General features: G+C 37.9%; 1 protein-coding gene across 1 annotated transcript; it reads left to right on the forward strand.

The window, feature by feature from the left end:
* Positions 1-1,667: 1,667 nt before the first annotated feature.
* MCCC1 (methylcrotonyl-CoA carboxylase subunit 1) lies at positions 1,668-19,579 on the forward strand. The gene is made up of 19 exons (XM_084529756.1): positions 1,668-1,771; positions 2,935-2,984; positions 3,354-3,493; positions 3,739-3,834; positions 4,001-4,122; positions 5,129-5,276; positions 6,099-6,220; positions 7,138-7,249; positions 7,571-7,652; positions 8,471-8,598; positions 10,271-10,454; positions 10,928-11,037; positions 11,356-11,572; positions 12,246-12,332; positions 12,913-12,962; positions 14,723-14,860; positions 15,358-15,465; positions 16,661-16,732; positions 17,995-19,579. Exons 1-19 carry the CDS (start codon positions 1,725-1,727, stop codon positions 18,112-18,114), a joined length of 2,133 nt encoding a protein of 710 aa, XP_084385882.1. The 5' UTR covers positions 1,668-1,724; the 3' UTR covers positions 18,115-19,579.
* Positions 19,580-23,266: the final 3,687 nt, after the last annotated feature.

The raw sequence follows: 23,266 nt of genomic DNA on the forward strand, positions 1-23,266 counted from the left end.
TTGATGGCTTGGGTGTTCCTGGGGAAAAGTGTGGTCCATTTGCTATTTAAATAGAGTAGAATAATTCAGCCAGAAGGGACGTACAAAATAATCTAGTCCAACTGCCTGACCACATCAGGGCTAACCAAGAGTTGGAGCGTGTTATTAAGATCCCAATCCACATGCTTGCACAGACAAGCCTGGGGCATTGACTACCTCTCTAGGAAGCCTGTTCCAGTGTTTGACCACCCTCTTGGTAAAGACATTTTCCCTAATGTCCTTTCAGACCCCCCTGGTGCAGCTTTGTGCCATTCCCATGCACCTTGTCCTTGGTGACCAGGGAGCAGAGACCGGTGCCTGTCTCTGCACGTCGCCTCCTTGGGACGTGGCAGAGAGCAGTGAGGTTGGCTCCCAGCCTCGTCTCCAGAGAAGACAACCCAAGTGTCCTCAGCCTCCCCACACAGATGTGGCCTGCAGCCCTTCTACCAGCTTTGCTGCCCTCCTCTGGATGCTTTCAGGGACAATATTAGGGGTGAGGCCACACCAACGCTAAACACAGCCAGAGAATTGCCTCTTTAGGCCGGCTGTACTGTGCTTCGTGCACCTCAAGTGTGATTTGCCCCTCCTGGCTGCCAGGGCAGCTGCTGGCTCTCACTGAGCCTGCTACCACCAGCACCCCCAGGTCCCTTCCTGCTGAGCTGCTCTCCAGCCAATGCATCTCGCAGGCTGTGCCTGTGTCTGGCATTGCTCCATCCCATGCAGCACCTGGCGTTCGCTTTTGGTGAACATCAAGCCGTTGATATGGCTGTCCAATGTGCCAACATATCTAGATCCTCTGCAAGGCCTCTCCTCTCTCCAGAGAATCATCAGTAACTGTTAATACTTTGACTAAGTGCTACTGTTTTTTCATTCCTCTACACAGCTAATTTTAATATCATGGTCATCTAAGTACTACACCAGAAATATTTTATTGCAGTCTATCGGTATCACACTTTATCTGAACTTTTCTGTTAACCTGAGCTCTGTAAATCAGTGTGACTGCAGCAAGTGAGGTCACCTTGGTGATTCCAACTTGTTTGCTTGCTGTGCTATAAGAGTCTGCTAAACGTGGACAGTAACAGACCCGGCTGCAGCTCGCTCTGTGCCCTGGAGCCACACGGGGAGGCTTAAGCCCTGCACCAGGTCGCCTGCCATGAGGTGATGCCTGAGTGAGAGGTGGGGGCGAGAGGTGCCCCTTGTGCATTGTCTGTGGAGGCGGGACGTGTCTCACCCCTCTTTTCCACACAAATTGCTCAGTTTTGAGCCTGGTGGTCGTGCCTGGACACAGGGACGCTGTGGTGGCAGGGAATCCCCGTGCCCTTCCGAGCCACCTCTCCTGTGTCACCACAACCGCGGGGCAGCCCCTGCTGCAGACACACAGCTCAGAGCCCGGGCGTTCCTAAACGAACCCAAGCCTCCTCCTGCCGCCTGCTTCACCTCACGTTTATCTCAACTTTATTCCGCCACTTTATTGCCCACTTTCTCTGCCGCCTCCCCCAGGTTTTTCCTCCCCGAGCGAGCCCCACGAGCCGCCCATCGCCTCAGCGAGCGCTCAGCGGCCCCTTCTGGGCGCCTCCCCCGGTGACCTCCGTCCTCCGGCTCCCCGCCCCGCCGGCCCCTCCTCGCCACCGCCCGCCTCAGCGGCAGCCACTCGGGGCCGGGCTGGCGCGCACACCCCCGCCCCGCCGACCTCCGCGTTCGCCAACATGGCGCTGGTGCGGGGTCGCCGCTGCCTCTGGGCGCTGCAGCGTCAGTGAGTGCGGGCCGGGGCGGGCGGCGCGCGGCTCCCTCAGGCGGCGGCGCTCCCGCCCGGTTTTTCTCCTTCATCTCCTCCATCTCCTTCTCCTCCTTCTCCTCCCGGCCGTTAGCGGCTGCCGGCGGGGCGGGCGGCGGTTGGGGCTGGCGGAGGCGTCGCGGAGCCCAGGGTGCAGGGAGGAGGCGGGGAGGGGGCTCTGCGCCATGGGAGGGGTGCAGGAACCCCGGCTTCTGCTGTGGAAAAAAAAAGGGCCCCCCCAAACAAACAAACCCAAACCCAACAACCTCAAATGTAGCTTTAGCAACTGGTGTGGATTCCATCAAACTGTCCTGGGCATTTGGGATTTGATACCTGTCACTGACTCCCCCACAGTAGCCACCCCTGTGCTGTCCGTAGGGGCAGAAGGAGCTGGTGACAATGACAGCTGTCTGTTAAAAGTTCAGGGAGCCATGTCCTATGTCACTGTCAAGGACATCTTGAATCTTTTTGTCCAGTATCATTTAAGAATTATTGGGCTTGATCCAAGATTCCAAAGTTGACCTACATGTCAATTAAAATTGCTTTAAGAGTTCGCTTCAGCAGTTTCTTCTAGGCACTTAGTCTTCAGTACCTGGTTTCTTTAGAGCTTTCAGTCATTTTTGAGATTTAACTTTCCATTTCTGAAATGAAATTCAGATAGAAGAGTTCTTCACAGGTAGAAGAGTTCTGTTCTCAGTTTTCAAACTCTTCTTTCTTGACATCTTTCACATTCAGCTCTTGTGCCTTCTGTCTGTATAAACAACTATTGCCTGTGCAAGATTTTCTGTTTTGTGGTTATTTGTGTCTTCTTTCCCAAATACTTCACGTTGCCAACTCTGTATTAAGTGCCACACTCAGTTTTGTCCACCAAAGGACTTAGAGTAACCCACAGTAACTCTTCCACTTTGAATGCTGCTCAGAAAGCGAGGGGGCAGTTTGTTGTTCCTGTTGTGTCTACCCTTCTACACAGAGATCTGATGAAGTTTGTCCACCCTTCCTTAGCACGTTGTACTTGATTATGTTCTGTGTAAATAGTTATATAAGAAACTTTGGAGTTGGGTTGGTGCTGTCTTTGCACCTGAAACTAAAAGCAGCTCCTTTACACACTTCTGTAACTATTCTGTTTGTTTCTGATTTTACAGGCCATGGAACCCAGCACAAAGACTTGTGAAATGTGTCTCTTCAACAGTAGGTATGTAATACATGTATGCTTTCTTTAGCTGCAAGGTTCAATTGCTTGTGTAACATGAATGGTTTTACAATTAGTGTTAGATTAAACTTACATGAAAATTACATTTTCTGTGACGTTTTCCTCTGAGACCTTTTCTGATATAGTTTGCAAAGTCAGTGTGAGAATTGTTTTTTAGGCATGTTAGTATTTAAGCAACATAAGAAAAAATAGTAAAATTTAGCAAGGTGATTTAAATGAACCCTGTTGTCATGAATAAACACTAAATGGTGAAAAAGAAATCAGAATTCTAAAATTGCTTTATTTCCAGCATTGTTTTTAATTATATATCTATTTTTAAAATTGCTTACTGTGCTTCATCCTTGTAAACAGGAGGTCACAACATAGGGAAGATTCTTATTGCAAACCGAGGAGAAATTGCATGCAGAGTAATGCGAACAGCGAAGAAAATGGGTGTGAAGTCTGTAGCAGTTTACAGTGAAGCAGACAAGAATTCCATGCATGTAGCAATGGTGAAGTATATTCATTATGTTTGTGACTGATTCTGCAAACACTTCTGTATGGGACTAACATTCATTCAAAATGGTAGTTCTCCAAGTTTCTCCCAGTTGAGTCCCTTTATGAAGAGAGGCAGTGATTTAAACTGTTGCATGCTAGCAGTATGATAAACAATAAAATGAGCTGAGAAATTTGAAGTTAAAACTGCTTTTTATTGTCTAAGAAACAATCTGTGTAATATCTATTTTTTCTGTAACAGGCAGATGAAGCATATTGCATTGGTCCTGCACCCTCACAGCAGAGTTACTTGGCCATGGAGAAAATCATAAAGGTGGCCAAGGCCTCAGCAGTAGAGGTACGTTGATCATGACCTTAAATCTTTGGATACCTGCCTGCTCTTCAGTTTTTCATATTTATACGTGATATTTGCATCTTGTGCTTCCTTAGCACTATACTGAAGTTTCAGGGTTTTCTAAGCTAAACTAATATAAAAATAGGCTGGTAACATTATTCTATTTTAGGCTATTCATCCAGGTTATGGTTTCCTCTCAGAAAACACAGAGTTTGCAGAGTTGTGCAAGCAAGAGGGAATCATCTTCATAGGTCCGCCTTCATCTGCTATCAGAGATATGGGTATTAAGAGGTATCTATTTCTGATTTGTTACTTGGTTATGCAATCTACAGTTTGACAAGGCTAATTTTGTTACTAAAGGATCAGTTGCTACATTTTTTTTATTCCTTCAGTTTTCATTGTCTTATTTTTATTGCTATCGTCAGAGGAATAAGCTCCAAATTTGCTATTGTGGGATTCCTATAGACATAGGAATTGTTCAGTTATTGGGATTTTAATAATTAAATACTTAACCGATTCTAGTTTTCCAGAACTGGGACCTTGCAGTATTATATAACTAAGAGTTCAGGAGTCAGGTTGTATCTCTTGCATATTGATCCTGAATGAATCAAAATGGTGGTGGTGGGGGAAACAAAACTCCCTATCATCAGAGGTTATTGTGGCTGATGTAAAATGGGGTTATAAATTTTATTCATCACAGAGAATCTTATTCTTAGTTACTTACCCTGGAAACATTTCTTTGGTCAATAAAGTATAAATCTAGGATATGGAAATAATGTTATTACTAACACACAAACTGTGCAATATTAATTTCAGCAAATTAATTTTTTATCACTTGCTAATATGAGGGTAAATTACCTCTGTAATTTAACTAGTTTTGCATGCCTGTTTGAAGTAATTAGTGTTATGCTCAAGTGTTTTATGTGGTGTGAATCCAGCCTGTATCATGAGAAGAGTTTTGTCTTTGTAGAACCTTAAATATAGTTTTAGTAAGGTATGGTGTGGTAATACAAAAATGGTAGATTTTGACCTCCATAACATGGGTCAAAAGATAAGAAAGAACAATAAGCCTGAATTGACCCCCACTTTTATCTGGAGAGATTGGAGAAAAAAAATCCCTATTTGAACCATTTGATTAATTACAGTAAAATGCTGCAGAACCCACTTCTGTAACCCGCACTGGTATCAGTGGAACTATTGTAAGGAGAATTAACATGGGTAACATATACAGGTTTGGAGCTTAGAAGTAAGCGAAAAATACTATTTTAATTCTAAACATAAAACTATTCTGTCAAAGCACTTCCAAAGCTATAATGTCTGCTGCTGGCGTTCCTGTTGTTGAAGGTTATCACGGAGAAGATCAATCAGATGAATGTCTAAAAGACCACGCCAAGAGAATAGGATATCCGGTAATGATTAAAGCTGTTCGCGGAGGTGGAGGAAAGGTAAAGGAGCTAATGCAGATCTGTTTGTCACAGTGTAAAGTTGTCATGCCTCAGTTTCTAGTTTATTCTAAAAGGTTTGAAAACACATTGGAAAAAAAAAATGTGGTTAGAATTTATTAATAATGTCCAGTACAGCACAATGAAGTCTTACTGTCATTCACTGTGCAGCCAGGCAGAAAATAAGTAGCTGGAGTAAACTGGGAGAGTTTTGTTTATTTCAGTGGATTTCCATAATTCACATAAGCAGAAAAATTGTCATTCAGGTTTATTTGTGTGAAAGTAGGTGACATGAAATTGTTACCCAGTGATAGCCTCTATGTCTTATTTTATTAACAGTTTTAAATGTTGAATAAAAACAATTAGAAATATACTTAACTATTTGGTGTCTAGACACTATTTAATGTATTGTGAATTCCCTGTTGAAATCTGATTTTACTCTGAAATACTTATCTGCAAAAATTGAATAACAGAATTCTTGTTATTTCTGTAATAGCTGTAATTATTTTGTAATAAAATCAGGTTTTCTTTGCCAGTCTTTGATAATTTCTGTGATAGTTAAGAATCCAATTGGATTTGATATGCATGTATGTCAATGTATCGATAATATCTATTTATTGCACTTCTAGTGGCACTTTCAGTAGGATTTATAATAGGATTCGCTTATTGGAAGTTAGTTGATGAGCAATTTGTATTGTTATCATTAAGTGCACTTCTTGCTGTTTTAGTCATGAACCTGTTTGTATGTGTCAAGGATTTTTACTGTGTACTGTATTCTTAGACATTCAGATATATTTTTTTTTTCTTTGTATTTGTGTATTCTAGGGCATGAGAATTGCTCATTCAGAAAAGGAGTTTCTGGACCAACTAGAATCAGCAAGGAGAGAAGCAAAGAAGTCTTTCAATGATGATGCAATGCTAATTGAGAAATTTGTAGATAATCCAAGGTGAGAAACAGATGTTTTAATATTAACGGCATAATATTTTACTGTTAAATAAACAGGTGTTTTAATAATAGAGTGAAATTTCCATCTAGAAAGAATCACTTTATAATACTTCAACTAGAGACTTGAGTAAAGATGTTGTGGTGTTTCTGCTGCCCTCAGATGCCCTAAACTAGTTATTTATTCTTCTTCTAACAGAGGAAGTGATAGCCTTAAAACAGAAGTGATAGTCTATAGCTTGTCCTGACCTGTGAAACTGAACCCATTTGTTTTTTGTTATGAACTTTTGACAGAGGTCTTTTTGATGATCTTGCATTTTACATCTTTCTTGAAGCAGCACTGTAAAGAAAGCATTCATTAGAAAGAAAGTGGGGGCTTGCTTATGCTGTCAGCTAGACATGAGAAAATCTCATTACGTTCTTACGGAATTTGCCAGCATTGGAGGATTTACCTGAATGGTGACAAGATTTCCTTAGTTTTATACAAAGAACAAAGTTCTGTCACCTAATGGTTGTCCTCTGAAATGGTATGTCAAAATAAATAGGGTTATTCTAGAATCAGGGCTGATGCCTCTTGTGAAATTATATCAAATTGTTAAATTTGTAGGAAAACAAATAATAATGAAATATTTCTACTTTTATTGTAACATAATAATTAATAGAGAGGTAGCAGCCTTTAAATATGTGTCATGTTCATTTTAACCAATGAGGTTTCATTATCTAGCTGGCATTTAGGGTCCTATTTCCTTTAGGACCCTCATTTCTACATTTTTGGCTATTCAAGAGCAAACACCTAAACCTGTAAGAAATCCTACTGAAGAGTACAGGACTGTGTACAAGTTTGAAGTCTGTGTGGGTGAAGTCAGTTGCAGGCTTGGGGATTCAGTGAAATACACAATAACATTTATTATTATGAAACAGGCATGTTGAAGTCCAAGTGTTTGGTGACCAGCATGGCAATGCGGTCTATTTGTTTGAAAGAGACTGCAGCGTGCAAAGAAGACATCAGAAGATCATTGAAGAGGCACCAGGGGTGAGAAGAAAGTTCTTATATTTTTCTATTTTTTAAAAAATGACATATTTTAAAGTAATTGCTAAGCCTGTGTAATTTATCAAACAGGGTAGTAATTTATTGGTAATTCTTACCACCTGTTTTAATTTTGCTGTAGAAACTGTTCTACTTAAAAATAAAAAAAAAGAAAAGATGTTTAGGAAAGTGATTCTCAGGAAAAAAATAAAATCACTTATTTTTAAGGATTACAGTACAGTTTCTAGACGCTTCAAAATACTCATGCATAGTAGGTTTAATGTCACTGATATTTGTTATCTTATGTGTTACTGTTATTATTTACAGCCAGGAATTAATCCTCAAGTTCGAAAGAGACTTGGAGAAGCCGCTGTCAAAGCAGCTAAAGCAGTGAATTATGTAGGAGCAGGTAGGTCTGGAAGTGTGGATGCTCCAGCAATACCCTTTTAGGTTATTAAGGCTCTGAATCTCAGGGCAAATGACATTTGATTGTTTTAGTGTACAACACGTGTCAGATTTTTTTTGAGGTGGAAGCAAGTAATAGTTAATTCTCACATAATTATAAATTTATATGAGTGTACCTGGTCTGTGCTTAAGACCAGTGGCAGCAGAATAGAAAGAAAAATAATTTCAGAGCAGGTGATTCAATCAATAAGATTGTTTTTGGAAGGTGATCATTGTGAATGTTAGTAAGTTTAAACAAGGCAAAGGAAAATAATTCATCTTTCAGCTTACAAAGAATAAAACCTTCTCCTCAAACAGTAAAGCCTTTTTTAAAAAAACAAACAAACAACACTGTCTATAAGATCCATAGTATTTTCCAAATGAAAAATTACCTGCTAAAATTATTTGTCACTTCCTCTGTTTTCCCATTGCCTTGTTCGGATGCTTATTTAGAAAAAAAATAATGCATGCCCTCTGCTTACACATAGTGCTTTCAGCAGTCTCGATGTACTTTTCTAGACCTCTAATGAGATGTAGCTGTACTGCTGAAGGAGGAGAATGGTCACTAAATGGCACAGAATATGTAAATATGCAAGGAAACAACTCTCTTGTTTTCAGACCTCAGCTGTGTCACCCATAAAGATAATTCACATACAATTTAATGAGATTCATTGCATCTGTTTTAGAAATAATAGTCTTGTTGTGACGTAAATCAGTTATGTGTCTTAGATATCTGTCCTGAGAAAGCCTCATGAAACCTCCATTTTTTATTAAATACTTCAGGAACAGTGGAGTTTATTATGGACTCCCAGCATAACTTTTACTTCATGGAGATGAATACCAGACTGCAAGTAGAGCACCCTGTTACAGAGATGATCACTGGAACAGACTTGGTAGAGTGGCAGCTAAGGGTAAGTGATAATTGATTTTGGATGTAGAGTCCCTCTTCTCTGCTGAGTAGCGCTCTTTGGTATTGCCTATGAGAGACCAGATAGATTTTCAGGTACTTATCTCCCATTCCACTAGTTGGGTAGAATTTTCTTTGTTCCGGAGCATCTCTTATTACGCTGATTGTAGAGTATTTTGTGGTTGCTCTCAATTCCAACAAATTCTTCCAATTTTGGAGAGAAAAACTTTCTCTCCATATATTTAGTGAAACTATAGAGGATGTGGAAAGTGGGATGATTAGGGTCCTGACCTTTCTCTTGCCATGCTGAACAATTTTTAAACTCTACTTTAAATGTATCTCTGGCCCCAAATCATACTTTGATCAGGCCGTGGAAGGAAGACTCTTCACAAAAACATGTCTGGTGTTCTGCCAGTATAGTTGCATTCTAAAATAAATGTATAGTTACGTGGGCTGGAAACAGGCTATTTCCTCACACACCCAGCATGCAGAGAGATTACTCACACATTTGAACAGGAAGTTTTGGACCTTAGGGAACTGGAAATTAAGAAAAATAATTCTATGTAGATAAATCAAAAAGTGAGGACAGCAGCACACATTGAGCTTAAATAGATAGGATGGTGGAGTGTTTCATGTAAGCAGAAAGAAAAATAAAATGCCAAATGTGGATGCAAAAAAGGAGGCTTTTGGCTTGCTGATCTAGGAGTGGAAGCTGAGCATTGAGGGCTGAGTTGGAGCAGAGGTCAAACAACACTAAAACGAGAGAAGGTGGAGAAGTTTACTGATCTTTGCATGCAAGTCAGAAGACAGAAAATGTCTGTCAAAACTTTGAGAGAGTTTTTTTTTTTTTTGAATCTGTGTAGCACTGTTTGAGGACTAAGTCGTATTGGGTTGCCTCTGCTGAAAGCCATAGTTTGGTGAGCATGGGAAACTCCCAGTGCTTCAAATGAAGAAAAAATGTTGTTCAAGATTTTTAATAGGAACTGGTGTTTCCACTTGTAGATGGAGTTTGTGTTGCTTCTTGGTGAAGTGTCTCCTCTCTGTTGAACTGCAGCAGGTTTATTATTTTGCCCCTAAAAGCTGTTTTTTTTTCAGTCTCAAGCTGGCATGTTATTGGTGTTTGTTGGTATTCCTGCATTTGTAATGAAAATTCCTTTGAGGAATAAAATGATATTTTCTTGCCTATTAAAGATTTTGTAAATTTGTAGAAATTACCGTAGAGAAACAATCATTTACATGTACAAGTCCCTCAGAATACAAAAGAATCAGCAGTATATGCCAGCAGTGTTGGCTGCCAGTAATCCATTTTATCGTCTGCTTTTAGAGCAGTTTTTCTCTCTAATAACATCTTGGTTGATCAACCTTTAACTTAAGCATTTAATTATTTTTGACATAACGAATTGGAAAAAAAAAATACTATTTTTCCATTATGTTTAAGCTGTGTGAAATACTATGAGGTCGATTTACAGTAATAATGCAAAATCCTTTGACTAGTGACTCAGAAAAAAGGAAGGAGTAAGTTCAGAATTAGCCATTTATGATTTAACACTTTTTTTTTCCTTGCCCTTTTTAAACATGCTTTAATTGTTCATGTTTGGAAGAGGGATATTTAACCTTTTCATACATTGACACTCCAGAATATTGATCCTGCATTAAAGAAAAAAACACCTTTTCAGGTTGCAGCTGGAGAGAAGATTCCCCTAAAGCAGGAAGAGATTCTGCTCCGAGGCCATGCGTTTGAAGCTAGAATATATGCTGAAGACCCTAATAATAACTTCATGCCAGGGGCTGGGCCATTGTTGCACTTGTCCACCCCACCACCTGATAGTTTCACCCGGATAGAAACTGGAGTCAGACAAGGTAAAACTAAAGGCAGTGGTATAGTTAGAAATATTTAACATGAAAAGCTTTTCGTTATAAACATTTCCTGCTTTGGCCTAAATAAATTTGTCCCACAGGGTGTTGTTAAATACCAGTCTCCACAGAATTATTCTTCTCATGATTGTGTGTACAATCACTGGGTATTTTATTTAACTCTTTATTTTATCTCTATACAAATTATTGTCTGCTGGATTATGCTGATTTTATTCTTATCACAATTTATTAGTCCTGCTAATTTGAATAATGTTACCTCTACAAAAGTCTGTGCTGAGTTTTTCCTTGGAACTGAAATGCCAGGTCACATCATTCAAGTTAATAAATATTCTTTAAGACCATAGAGAAACATGGCCATTACTTGTGTCAGTTTAATACCATATGTTATGCAGTATTATGTACACTGCCTTTCAGAAGATACGTTTGTAGTGTTACAGATTTTTTTTCATATATTTTAGGTGATGAGGTTTCTGTTCATTATGATCCAATGATTGCAAAGTTAGTTGTTTGGGCTGAGGATCGTCAAGCAGCACTGAGAAAGTTGCGATACAGCTTGCATCAATATAACGTAAGTAGGAGGAACCCAGTGTGATTTTAAATCTTTTAACTAACTTGAAGCTAACAGCTTGAACACCTTGAGGTAACAGCATACAGATAGAAAACTGCAACAAAGCAAAAGTGTTTTTTAGAGGAAGATTGGATGGCCACTGCCATTTCAGATTTATATGTAATAAAACGTAGCAGTTGAATTAATTACATTTTGTTTGTAAATTTTGTACTTTGTTGGTGTTGTATAAAGAAAGTTTCATCTACGCATAAGTTGAGCAGAAAGCTGTGCATTCATAACTTCATTTCAATTTGGCAATATGCTTCTTTTTCTTGACAGATTGTAGGATTAAGCACTAATATTGATTTCTTACTGAGCCTGTCAGAACACCCACAGTTTGAGGCTGGAAATGTGCACACTAATTTCATTCCTCAACACTATGATGAACTGTTTCCAGCCAAAAAGGCAACACGACACGAAGTTGTGTGTCAGGCAGCTCTGGGACTCATACTGAAAGAGAAAATGGCAACAGATGCTTTTAGAGATCAGTCAGGTGGTAAGGATCATTCTTCTTTTCTTGTGTTTTGTTTTGCTTGACTGGATGAGACAGTGCTGTGACCTCATGTGTAATTATTTAATTTGTGTACTCCGTTTTTGCCTTACTTTGTGCCTGCTCAGGGTTCTGCATTACAGCATTTGTCAGATATTTATGCACTCGACAGACTATAACTTTTGTTGAGAGACAGATATTGAATATATCACCACTGTAATGTAGAGACTACTTCCCTAGGCACTTCAGATAAGCACCTGTCTGAAAGACCTTGGGATTCTTAATCTGTGTCACTGTGTCCTTTTTGCTCTTTACAAGCACAGTGAGTATCTGTCACCGTGAGTCCTACAGTTGGACCAAGGTCTTCAGAGATAAAGACTGACTGGCTAGACTTGGTAGAGGCAGAGGGGTTTAATGGGATGAAAAGGACTTCGTGTTTTATGTAGATGATACAGCCTCCATTTATTCAGTCTTGAAGTTTGAATGATGGATTGTCACCATATATTGCAGTGATTCCCTGATCTTTAATGTGCAGTATAAATATGTAAGTTTAGTTATAAACATAAGTTTAGTTATAAACATATGTTAAGGACAGTGATATTTGTGGTGTAAGTTGTAAATGTTGTAAGTTTTGCCAAACTGTAATAAAAGTAACATGTCTGTATGTTTTGTGTTTTAGATAAATTCTCACCATTTGCATCCAGCACTGGTAGAAGAATAAATATATGCTATACTAGAAAACTGTCTCTGCTGGATGGGGAAAATAGTAAGTGAATAAAAAAGTGGGTGTGGAGGGAGAGTTAATACTTGATAAAGTTATTTCAACTGGTGCTTGAAAATTCAGGTTAAGAAATAGCAGATGGAAGCAGTGTTGAGTTTTAAGCAATTGAAGCTGAGAAGGGAACTCACAAGGTTGCGTGTTTAATTATTAAATCTATGGCCTTAGATCTTGAAGAAATAAAAAACAAATTCAAATGGTACTAATGATGTTCATCATTTAAATGAGTAAGGTTGAGATTTTGGAAGAACTGAGTGCTGTTTTGTTTGACTTGGCTTAGGTGTGGTAGTGTTCAGCAGTTCTTCCCCCTCAAGGATCTGTTTCCTGTCCAGGTAACTTAATATAGAGATTTCAGAGCATAACTTCAGATGGTCAGCTTTGAAAGACAAATTGTCTAGAATTCAGTGTGAAATCTGCAGTGTCTGCTAAGCTAATCTGAAAATACTTGTTCTTCTCTTAGTATTGGTAGGTCTCTTTTTTATCAAAAAGATTAAGTGTAGTTCATATGGTTTTATTCTCTAGATCCTACTATTATATCTACTTACATATATTTTGCTTTATTGAACAGTTGTGGATGTAGCTGTAAGTTACGGTAAAGAAGGATCATACACCATGCAGGTAAAGTAGACTTTTTTCAGATATTTCATTAGAATCAGTTTCTTAGAGACTTTTTTGGTATCAACTGTTATTAAAATTGCTTGATGATCAGGAGTCTGTTTTTGGTTCACTTGTAGCAGTTGTTGTAGACTTCAGTATTTTAGCCTCGGAGTCATACTCACTCCTTTCTTGGAGTCATAATGGATTTTATCTTGAATTTGGCACCCCCAAATGATTGTATGCTTGAGAATGCAGTCTCTCTGTAGATGAGTTTCTCATTTCTAATATTCAGAAAAGGGAAATAATGAAAATGAATCAGTGTTTATGAACTGCTGAAATTATATAGAGATCAGCATAGTACAAAAATAGTGAGAGAATTATTGCACTTTCAGGTGTATATCCCCATGTCAGGTAATTCAAGGCTTTATACCCTTATTTTTTTGCAGATATGAATATTGAAATAACCCACATCCCTCAAATAACCCTTAGGTTATTTTGAGTGTATCGATTACATAAGTAATACAGGAAAGCTTTTACGTTCTAGGCTTTTCCCATATAAGTAATGTCAGCAAAATATAAAGAGGGTGAAAAGGACATAAAGTGAGGCCTTTGTTGGGAGGTGAAGTGCTACTGGGGAGAATGTAGACTCCTAAGGAAGAATGCAGGTTGAGGTGGAAATGGGGGGAAGCTGGAGATAATGGTTGGAGAGGCAGAGCTGTGTGCCTCAGGAGCTGATCATGAAGAGGACAGTGCAACCAGAGTGCTACAAAACCTGCCCTGGGACCGATACCAACTAAGAGCACGTTGCTGGGCCAGGTAACTGGCAAGTGCTCATGGTGCTGCCCAGGATGTTGGTCTAACTTGCATCCCTGCTCAGGATACTCATCAAGCAAAGGATATTTTCTCAGGGATCAGTATCAGATAGGCAATATCCATTCAATACATGTGATAAGGTGGAAAATAGTTCAGTTGAAAATAGTGTGGGACTGTATAAATGTAGACTGAATTTTCTCTCTGCCTGTAACTTTATTGAAGACTAGCAAGTCTCTGATTCCCAGTATCATTCAGCAAGACTTGCAACTAAAAATATAAGTTAAACATAGCACGCTTACATTCAAACTCTTACCGTCTTTTTATTCTGAAGCTGTGGCAGACAGCCAATTTCCATTGACCTAGATGAAAGGGTTACGTGCAAATAAATGACCTTTCCATTTGGTCTTTCTTTTGCTGTTTTGTTGTCTAATTAACACTGTTTCCTTTACTGATTTTCTCTGCTCTTTTATACATTTATGAAGAATGTGTTGATGATTTTCTATTAAAAATTTCCAAGAGTGAGAAACTTACTTTTGTAAAGCAAAGTGGAAACTTGTGAAATGAGGTGGTTTATATGGGTTTGAAGAAAAGTTAAGATATTAGGACAAATTAAAAATACTGGGTCCAGATCCCATCACTAAACAGAAAATTCAGTTTTGTTGTTGTTGTTCTTGAGAAATAACATACCTTTATATTTTGCTGACTGCTATTCCATAGTTTATGATACAAACTGTCTTGGGGAGAGCGTATTAACTAGTCTGAGCTGACTGCAGTGGATACACAATACATTCTGTTAATCAAAAACTAAAGGATACATAAGATTTAAAAAGGTGATTAAAAAATATATCCAGAATCATCTATGAAGAAACACAGGTTATGAATATATACTACGAACACTAACTTCCGCTTTATTATTTTAGTGTCTGTGAATGGTTAGGATTTGTCCATAAAAAGTGTTTATCTTTCAGATTGAAGATAAAATGTTCGTGGTTTCTGGAGAGATTCTCAATGAAGGTGATTCAGTTTACTTGAGGTCTTCAGTAAATGGAACAGTGTGCAAGTCCAAATTGGTCATCTTGGACAACACCATTTATCTCTTCTTTCCGGTAAAGTACCTTTCATTTGTATAATGACTTTAAAGTTTTATACATGTAAATGAACAACATAAATTGCAATAGAATGTGGAAGAGAATCATAATTTAAATTTTTATATTGGCCCGTAATGCAGTGTCTTAGCAGCCTACCTACTCCTTACGCAAACAGCCTTTACTAATTTTCTAAAACTTTCTGTGCTGTTGCTGCATGAATAAGGAAGGTATGGATGTGGGACAAAGGTCCATGTAGAGCCTCATTTTCACGGCTGTAGTTTCCTCCTCTCTGATCCTTCAGCAGCAACAGGCATGGATCTTGAGAACTTTGACATTGCAAAGCCGTCAGCATGCCCCCTGTCCTTGTGACCTGGCTTCAGTAGTCTGCAACCTAAAACAATTGACCTATTTGCTTCTGCATAAAGCTGCATCTGTCCTGTCCCCATATATCAGCGCACGTACTAGTGGTATTACATTATGTTGTTAACTCATGTCATTGATTTTATTTTCTGTAGGAAGGTAGTGCTCAGATTGGCCTTCCTGTACCCAAGTACTTATCTGCAGTGAGCTCAGCAGGGACACAAGGTGGTGCCGTAGCACCCATGACAGGCACAGTTGAAAAGGTAATTATAATAATATGGGTAGAAAAATGAATTCGACACTATTATGTCAAAGTTCACTCTTCCAGCAATGGTGCATGGTTCTGTACTGCCAGGAAAGAATCAGGGCCAAAAATGTCAGTGCTGTGTGGCTCCTCCCAGTTAGATAAAGTCCTGTTTAGTCTGACTTTCCAGCAGCCACACAAGAGTCTTTTCAGCTTCTTTTTCTAGAGCTCAGGAAAGTATGAATATATAACTAATTCTACTGTTTGAATTTTTTGTTTGAATTTTTCCTTCATCATAATTGCTTTCTAACCCAGAGTTCCCTGAAATGTTATAGGCTGTTTGACCCATTTCATCTTACCAAAGAATGAGATGATAGATGTGCTTGTAAAAAAAAACAACAAATCAAACCAACCAACCAACCAAAATTAAGTTCTATTTTTATTTTTTTTTTTTTCTCCTTTAATTCAGCAAGTCTTCTGTATTTTTCTGTATGGTGGAAAAGGGAACAGTTTCAACAGAAGGGAGATGTCCAGGATACATAATTTTAGTAGTTAGAGGATTCTGCTAGTGATTAAAAAAAAAAAAAACAAAAAGGCACGAACCCTTTGAGAGAGTGGAGTGTATTAATTGTGGATCTCTTACTTTCTAGAGAGATGCTCTAGAATCATAGAATATCCCAAGTTGTATGGGACCCACAAAGACCATTGAGCCCAACTCTTGGCTCCACAGTAGTAAGTGCTGTCGATATGCTTCTTAAACTTCGGCAGGCTTGGTGCTGTGACCACTGCATGGAGTTCAGGAAGCATTCTAAATCAGGGCTGCAGAAAAAATAGGTGGCTCCTGCAGTCTGCTCTCTGGATTTTGCAGAGTCTGGCTCCAGGAAGAGGTTCTGGACTTTGTATCTCAAAATAGAAGCTTCTTAAGCCCAGATGGAGTCAAATATACTTTGTCTCTTCTAGTGTTTCCTCTTTGAAACATAAATGGCTTCCTCATCAGCCTGTTGACTGGTATTGAACCTCTTTGTAAAACCTTTAACTCCCCTTGAGTATTATGTAGAGAACTCAAATACCCAATGCAACAATAATGAAGATATTATAAGACTGTTCTGAAAAACCACAATTACTCAGTGGATTGTGCTAGCCAAGATTCAGCTGCTGTTTTTTAATGGTGCAGATCAGACGTGCATGATTTTTTTTCCCAATTTGAATTGTAGGTGTTTGTGAAAGCAGGGGATGCGGTTCAAATTGGAGACCCTCTGATGGTTATGATTGCTATGAAAATGGAGGTGAGTAACATAAATGTATGAAATGTTTTAATTACTGAGAAAATAAAAATGTGGTCATACACAAATCAGTTTTGATTGCATTAATGAAGTGTTGTGCAGATTGTTGCTTGTACTTTATATGCTGTAAAACAAGTGTTGCATCAGACTAGATTTTAGGGGATTACATTTGTTGTTAATATTAACAAATGATGATTATATAATCTGTGGCACTCTGCAGATGTTTTAACATTTGCTTGGTTACCATGTCAGTCCCTTTCATCCCTCCCCCAAGAAGCTAACAATCCTTTTATTTCTAGCATGAAACCGTCTAGGTCTATTTCTTGCTCTCTCTCCATGATAAAAGTGTATTTATTCTAATGCCTGCAGTAACTTAATGCAGAAATTCAACTATTGGTGACTTTGTAAATATGCTCAAGTTTTTGTTTGTACATTTTTTTATTATTTGCATAAAAGCTTTACCATGAGCATAAGAAAATTTCTTTGTAATTGTCTACATGGCATTCAGTGGACTAGTATTTTGGCCATTATATATTGTTACATTGCTTGGCCATAGCTAAAATTGCTTAAACTATAGATTTTGTAACCTGAACTCTTTGGATTTGGATTTATTAATTTATTTTACACTTCAGTTTGTGGTAGCAGAACAAATATTGTTGAGAAAATTTGCTTTTCCCTTAACAATGCCCGTTTAGAAACTGCACTAAAATTACATGAAATGCAACATTGCACCCCAAGTTATGAAAACACACTGTTCCTGCACTGTCACTAATAGTCATGTTTGTATTTCAGCTTGATTTGCCTAAAATCTTTTTGGTAAATACCTGTCTTGAGGTGCAAATAAATTTGGCTTTAGTAAATCTGTAGATTGGTCTTGGAACAAATCTAAAACTTTATTAGTATTTCTGCCTGCTATCCAGTGTAATTAAAAAAAAAAAAAAAAAGTATTAGTGAAGCATCATAATATTCAGCTATTTGTACTTCAAAATACAACATCATTTAGTATTTTTGTTCTTAGTATACTTACGAAAATATATATCGGTGAGGAAATAAAACTTGAAAAAGGGCTAGGATAACATTTTAAAAGAAGGCTTAAAATAAATATAGAAGCGACAGAGGAAGTAATTAAGTATGTCATGTTCTAATTGCTCCAAAGAGTAATATTAAGATTTGCTGGAGAGAGAAGGAAAAACAAACAAACAAACAAACAAACAAACAAAAAAACTACTACTCTGCTGGTTCACTATTGATCTGTTTCCATGCAGCATACCATAAGGGCTCCAAAGGCAGGAGTGATAAAAAAGGTTCATTTCCAAGAAGGTGCCCAGGCCAATAGACATGCTCCGCTAGTTGAATTCATGGATGAAGAGGCTGAATCAAAATAAAATTCAAGGAAGGTGCATTTTATTTTTTTTACTTCGCTGATATTCTCTCAGGAGAAGGTTTATTCACATTTTCAGTAAAGTGTTTTGTATAACAGATTGAGGAATTGGTTTCCTCTGCACTCCCTGCATAGTTGTACTGTAAATTATGCTGATTTTACTGAAAGCTTGGATATCACTATACTTTAATCGTGTATATAACTTGTGGACCTACATGATTGTTGTTCAGTGATTGTGGTTGCTTGTGAAAAGGCATTAGACTGGGAAAAGATATGGACTGCCTTAAGGATACGAGAGATTAGTAAGGACTGCACGTTATGGATAGCTAGGGTTCTTCTGCCTACTTTTTCATTCAAAGATGCCTATTTTCCCTGAGATGTGAGATTTCCTTCATTTGAAGGAAATCTGAAAGGTGATAATTATTTCACGAATGAATTTCTCATGCAAAATTCCTGTTTGTGGCCTTGTCTTTTTGCCCAAATAGAGAATTGAGGATTGTTTGTCACCAAGGATCCTTCTCGGTCATTTTTGGTGCATCTGTTTTCACATTTACCTCATGAGCAGTGAAAATTTGCATTTCAAAAATTATTTCAATATACTTTGAAATATGTGATAAAAAATAAAAATACGAAATAATACTTGCTACACTAATCAAAGTTGGAATGTGACTGCTTTCAGAAGATCATATTTGATCTTTAAACATGAAGCAGTAGCACAGAAAGATAATAAGCTTATTTAATGCTTGGAAATTGTGCCAAAATAAAATACTGACTTTAAAATCCTCATTACTTTTCTCATATTATTCATGTTCAAATACGTTACTTACCGGATGGAGTGAAGTACGAAGGTCTTTATAAATAATGAAATGTAACTGAGAATAATACACCTTTTTGCATCTGTAGTGTTGCAAAAGAGAAAATGGGAAGGTTTTTGATATGTAAAGAAAATATTTCTCAGACAGCATACTGATGGTTTACCATTTTTTTAACTTGTTTAAAAACTGTCTCAAAGACAGGGGAACGGAGAAGAAAAAAAAACACACAAAGAAATGCTTTAACTGTTACAAACTTTTTACTTGCAAAATTTTGGTTAAAGTGAAGTTCTGCTGGTCATATGCACTTTTGTTACATTGATACTGCACAAAGGAACAAATAGGTGTTGCAGTGATCCCAAACACCTATTTGTATCTGTGCAAATAAATCCTTATTTCAGAGTTAATATACAATGTCTTGGGCAATTTTCTGCTCTGATTCTGTAACTGTGCAGCCTTGCCTGCAATGCAGACAAAAACTGTAAAAAGTGAAATGGGTCTAGACGGTCTGTATATTAAAAGCATAAGAATACTGCTTTTCAGTTTACCTCGTAATCCAGTGGCCACTTAAAAAAGTAAAATCTAATGATCGTCTTGGAGAGGATTGCCATGGTGATTTTTATTTACCACCAAATAAAAATTAAGCTGGATTTGGAATGTTTGTTTTCATTTTTCTCAATTTTGTCTTTTCCTTGGTTGAATATGGAGAAATGTTTATGTATTAGTCAGCTGTACATATATCATGTCCTGATACCTGAGAAACCTGCAGATGACATTTAGGAAGGAATAATTAATCTAGACAGTTGTGATGGGTTTCACCGCAGGTAAGTTTTGTGACTTGTTTTTATCTAAAAATTCAATCTACATACAGAAATGTGAATTCAGTCTTGAAGAGACACTCCAGATTTACTTTTTTTTTTTCCTGCTTGACATTGCTGTGTTTCTAGATCTGTTTTGCTACACTGAATCTGTAGCAGAACATTGAAACTCACAGCATGAGGTTGTCTGTCCGCTCGGTCTGCACTGCTTGCTTCATCCAGCCAATGAACAAGAGCGTGTTCGTTGGAAGCCGACAAAATGTCTTCCTTGGGAACGACAGCCTACAAATCATTTATCATTTTAACAGTTTTAATTTTCCCTCGCTTTTGAAAATTAGCTATTTTTTTTCTATATATCGTTTTTTTTCACTGACATTTGGTTTTTCAAATAGTGGTGGCATTATTTATTTTAGAATTTATGCCCTTCAAAAATTTTTTGCAGAAGTCAGTCAGAATTTGTACATTTGAAATGTGCTGTAATGCGATTTAATTTAATTTAGAGTATTATTTAAAGTAGGATGTTCCTGCAATCTAGAATTTTAGTTTACAAAATCTGATTTTTTATTTATTACAAATTTGAAATGTGAAACATTCTCCTGTGTTATAAATGTGAGTTAGTAAGAGCCTTATGATAGTAACTTAGCTATAACTAAAGAGTTGTCTGTGGAGCACTCGGTGGTTGAGTAAGAAAGAAAAAGATGGGTAATTGTTTAAAATGTAGTATTTTAGTGCTTCAGCTAAAAGGACAATCTCTGCCAGTTACTAGTTATCAATGTGCCTTTTGAGATAGCGCTGTAGTTGTGATAGAAGAGTCATGGGTACTGCAGAAACCATGAATTTGAAGTGATTCTAACTGTAGTGATGTACTCTGCTGCCAGAGGGAGAGGGAGCAGGTCAAGGGATATGTAGTTAGCAACTGTTGATAGCCTCCAGGAAAGAACAAGGCCGGTAGTGTTCCAGGCTACGGCTTGTGTGGGACAGCACCAGAGTAATGCTCTCAGTAAGCTTATTGGTCAGTGTGTTTAATCAGGCATGTAACATCCTGCTTGGTAACCTGAATGTTAGCCATACCAAAATTACAGCCTGCTTGAGCTGTAGTTATCCACCTGTGGGGATCTCTCAGTCTCTTTTGCTCTCACACTCCTCAGCTGCTGTCAGCCATTATTCACAGAAGCTCCAATCACTTAGACCCAGTGTAGATCTGTACAGTGGAGCCTGAATTCATGCTGAGCTAGTGGTTAGGACACAGGGAGTGGAAAGCAGGAGAGCCAGGATTGTATTCTTATTTCAGCCACTGACTCACCATGTCTTCAGGCAAATCACTTAGTGCCTATTTGCCTTTGTTTCCTCTTATATAATGAGGATGAGGGTAATCAAAACGCTGTAAAATTTGTGGACACAAAGATTTATAAATAATTTTCCATGCTTGCTGGTGAAGTTGTGATGTCAGTTGTAGATTATTATTACTTGCAAGGTTATAATCTTTTACATTTTATAGAGTAAATATTTATGCCAGTGAATTGTAAAAAGTTTCCAGTGTGTATTAACTTCTTTGTTCTAATTGTTTTAACTTCTTAGTGACCAGAAAATCTTAGCTTCTGTCTTCAAGATGATTAAAAAATGAATACTGAAGTGCTTTGGCAGGGCACTCAGTCAGTGGTAAGGAAGAGTGCAGTTGATCTGAGCAGAGTATTCTGTTATTAAAGGAAATTAATCCCATTTTAAAGGACCTATCAACCAATGTGCTTATCACAGGTATATTCATTTCTGTTGATTATTCTTTCGTTCAGTCAGATCAGGAATTATTTGACTCTGTTCTATCTGTTCTGTTTGCTAAAAGCTCAACAATGCTGAATATACTGTGTTTACTGGAACAGTCAGTGGCAGTGGATTAAAGTCTGAACACAGAGCTTTTACACAAGGTATGTTTTCAACAGATACCTAAACTGCTTGTATAATTATATTCAAAATTTTTACACATGAATGATTCACAGATAAATATCACTTAGTGTTTTTATGATACTGGAGCGTAGCCTCCTGCATAAGAATTCCATTTAGAGAGTAATATATGCTACTGAGTGTTGTCCTGGAGAAAGTTGAATGTTGAGTTGAATTAATCATGTTGTGTTTCACTTCCACTTAAAACCAACCAACCAACCACATTCTATAAATTCATTAATGCAACATTAATGAAAAACCATGATGCAAAAAAATAAAATTATGTGGACTGATTGTATTTCATGTAAGAAAAAAGCCTGGGTTCTAAAAGCAGTGCAGTATCTTTTATGAGACACTTGATGTTAGGTTAAAACCTTGATTATACAGTGAATCCACCTTAAAATAAGCATGGATGTTCTGGTTGAATACCCCATATTTTTTGTTGTAACAGTAATAAGTAAGTAAAACACATTTATATGTCTAATGTCCTACTGAGTTTTTGAAATGATAATGGTAGCTGGATTTTAGCTTTAATCTGTTGTCCTTATAAACAATTCTGGTGCCAAAAAGTTTCTCTTGAAATGATAATCGGTCTCTCTGTGAATGGCAGTCACTCTGCTCACTTGAGAAGTAGGGAAAGCGGGAGGTGTTAACATGTGTAGAGCCAGCAAGCTGCAAAGTGTTTGGTGAAAAGAGACTGCTGCTGAGAGCTGCACCCTGTTTTTGCCCCTTTGCGAACAGAAGAGACCCTGGCTGTAGCCAGAGACCCCACGCGTGTTTGCTGTCTTGTGCTCAGCATCCCAGAAACATAAGACATAGCCTCCTGCTCAGAGGTAAGTTGAGGTATAACATGAATTAGGAGAAAACTATTTTAAAATGGAACTTTTGTATACAAATGTAGTTAATGCATGTTCTCCTTGAGGTTTGCTCTACTGTATTGATGTTGATAGCTAGTCACAGGAATGTAGGTCACAGTTTGCCACTTAGATACCAGAAATTTAATGTTGGCTGGGTGTTCCCAAACTCTGGTTTTCTGTCATGACAGTGAGTAGAGTGGAAAAGGCTAAATGTGTATGACACATAAGACAGGAGGAAGAGCCGTCTTGTACTCTTGCTTTGTGTATCTTTCTTACTCTTGCAAATTGCCTACCTCAAAGCTCAGTCTCCCATACATATAACTTAAATTACTGTTTCTTATTTGAAGAGCAAATGTGTGCCCTGAATTGGGATGATTTCTTTTTTTTATTAAGGTGAACAATTAAAGGTGGCACAGATAGAAAATCCCCGTGATAGGGAAACTCATAATGTGTCTCCTAGAGTCTTGAAGTCACCCATTTCTAGTGAGGATGACGGGCTGTTTACAGTTAAAAGGTACAAGTTTTAATCATAAGATCATAACTGTGATGGCACTGTCTGGCTTATAGCTTGGAAAATTCCAGACCATTCTGTTTACAGTGATCATGCCTTGTTTACAGAAGTTCTGAAATAAGAAAATGTCTGTATCTCGTATTGTCCTCTCAGTTTTTAGTTTATATTACTTACATATTCCAAAATCATGGCATTTTACCTCAGTATTGCTACTTAGTTC

Source organism: Aythya ferina (assembly GCF_964211825.1).
Source record: "Aythya ferina genome assembly, chromosome: 9".
Classification (NCBI taxonomy): domain Eukaryota; kingdom Metazoa; phylum Chordata; class Aves; order Anseriformes; family Anatidae; genus Aythya; species Aythya ferina.

Bases quoted from the DNA above. Each gene is read 5' to 3' on its own strand.
- MCCC1 (XM_084529756.1), top strand. From the start codon at position 1,725: ATGGCGCTGGTGCGGGGTCGCCGCTGCCTCTGGGCGCTGCAGCGTCA. The intron at 10,455-10,927 runs GTAAAACTAAAG...CATATATTTTAG, and splicing joins AGAAACTGGAGTCAGACAAG to GTGATGAGGTTTCTGTTCAT. The intron at 15,466-16,660 runs GTAATTATAATA...TTTGAATTGTAG, and splicing joins TGACAGGCACAGTTGAAAAG to GTGTTTGTGAAAGCAGGGGA.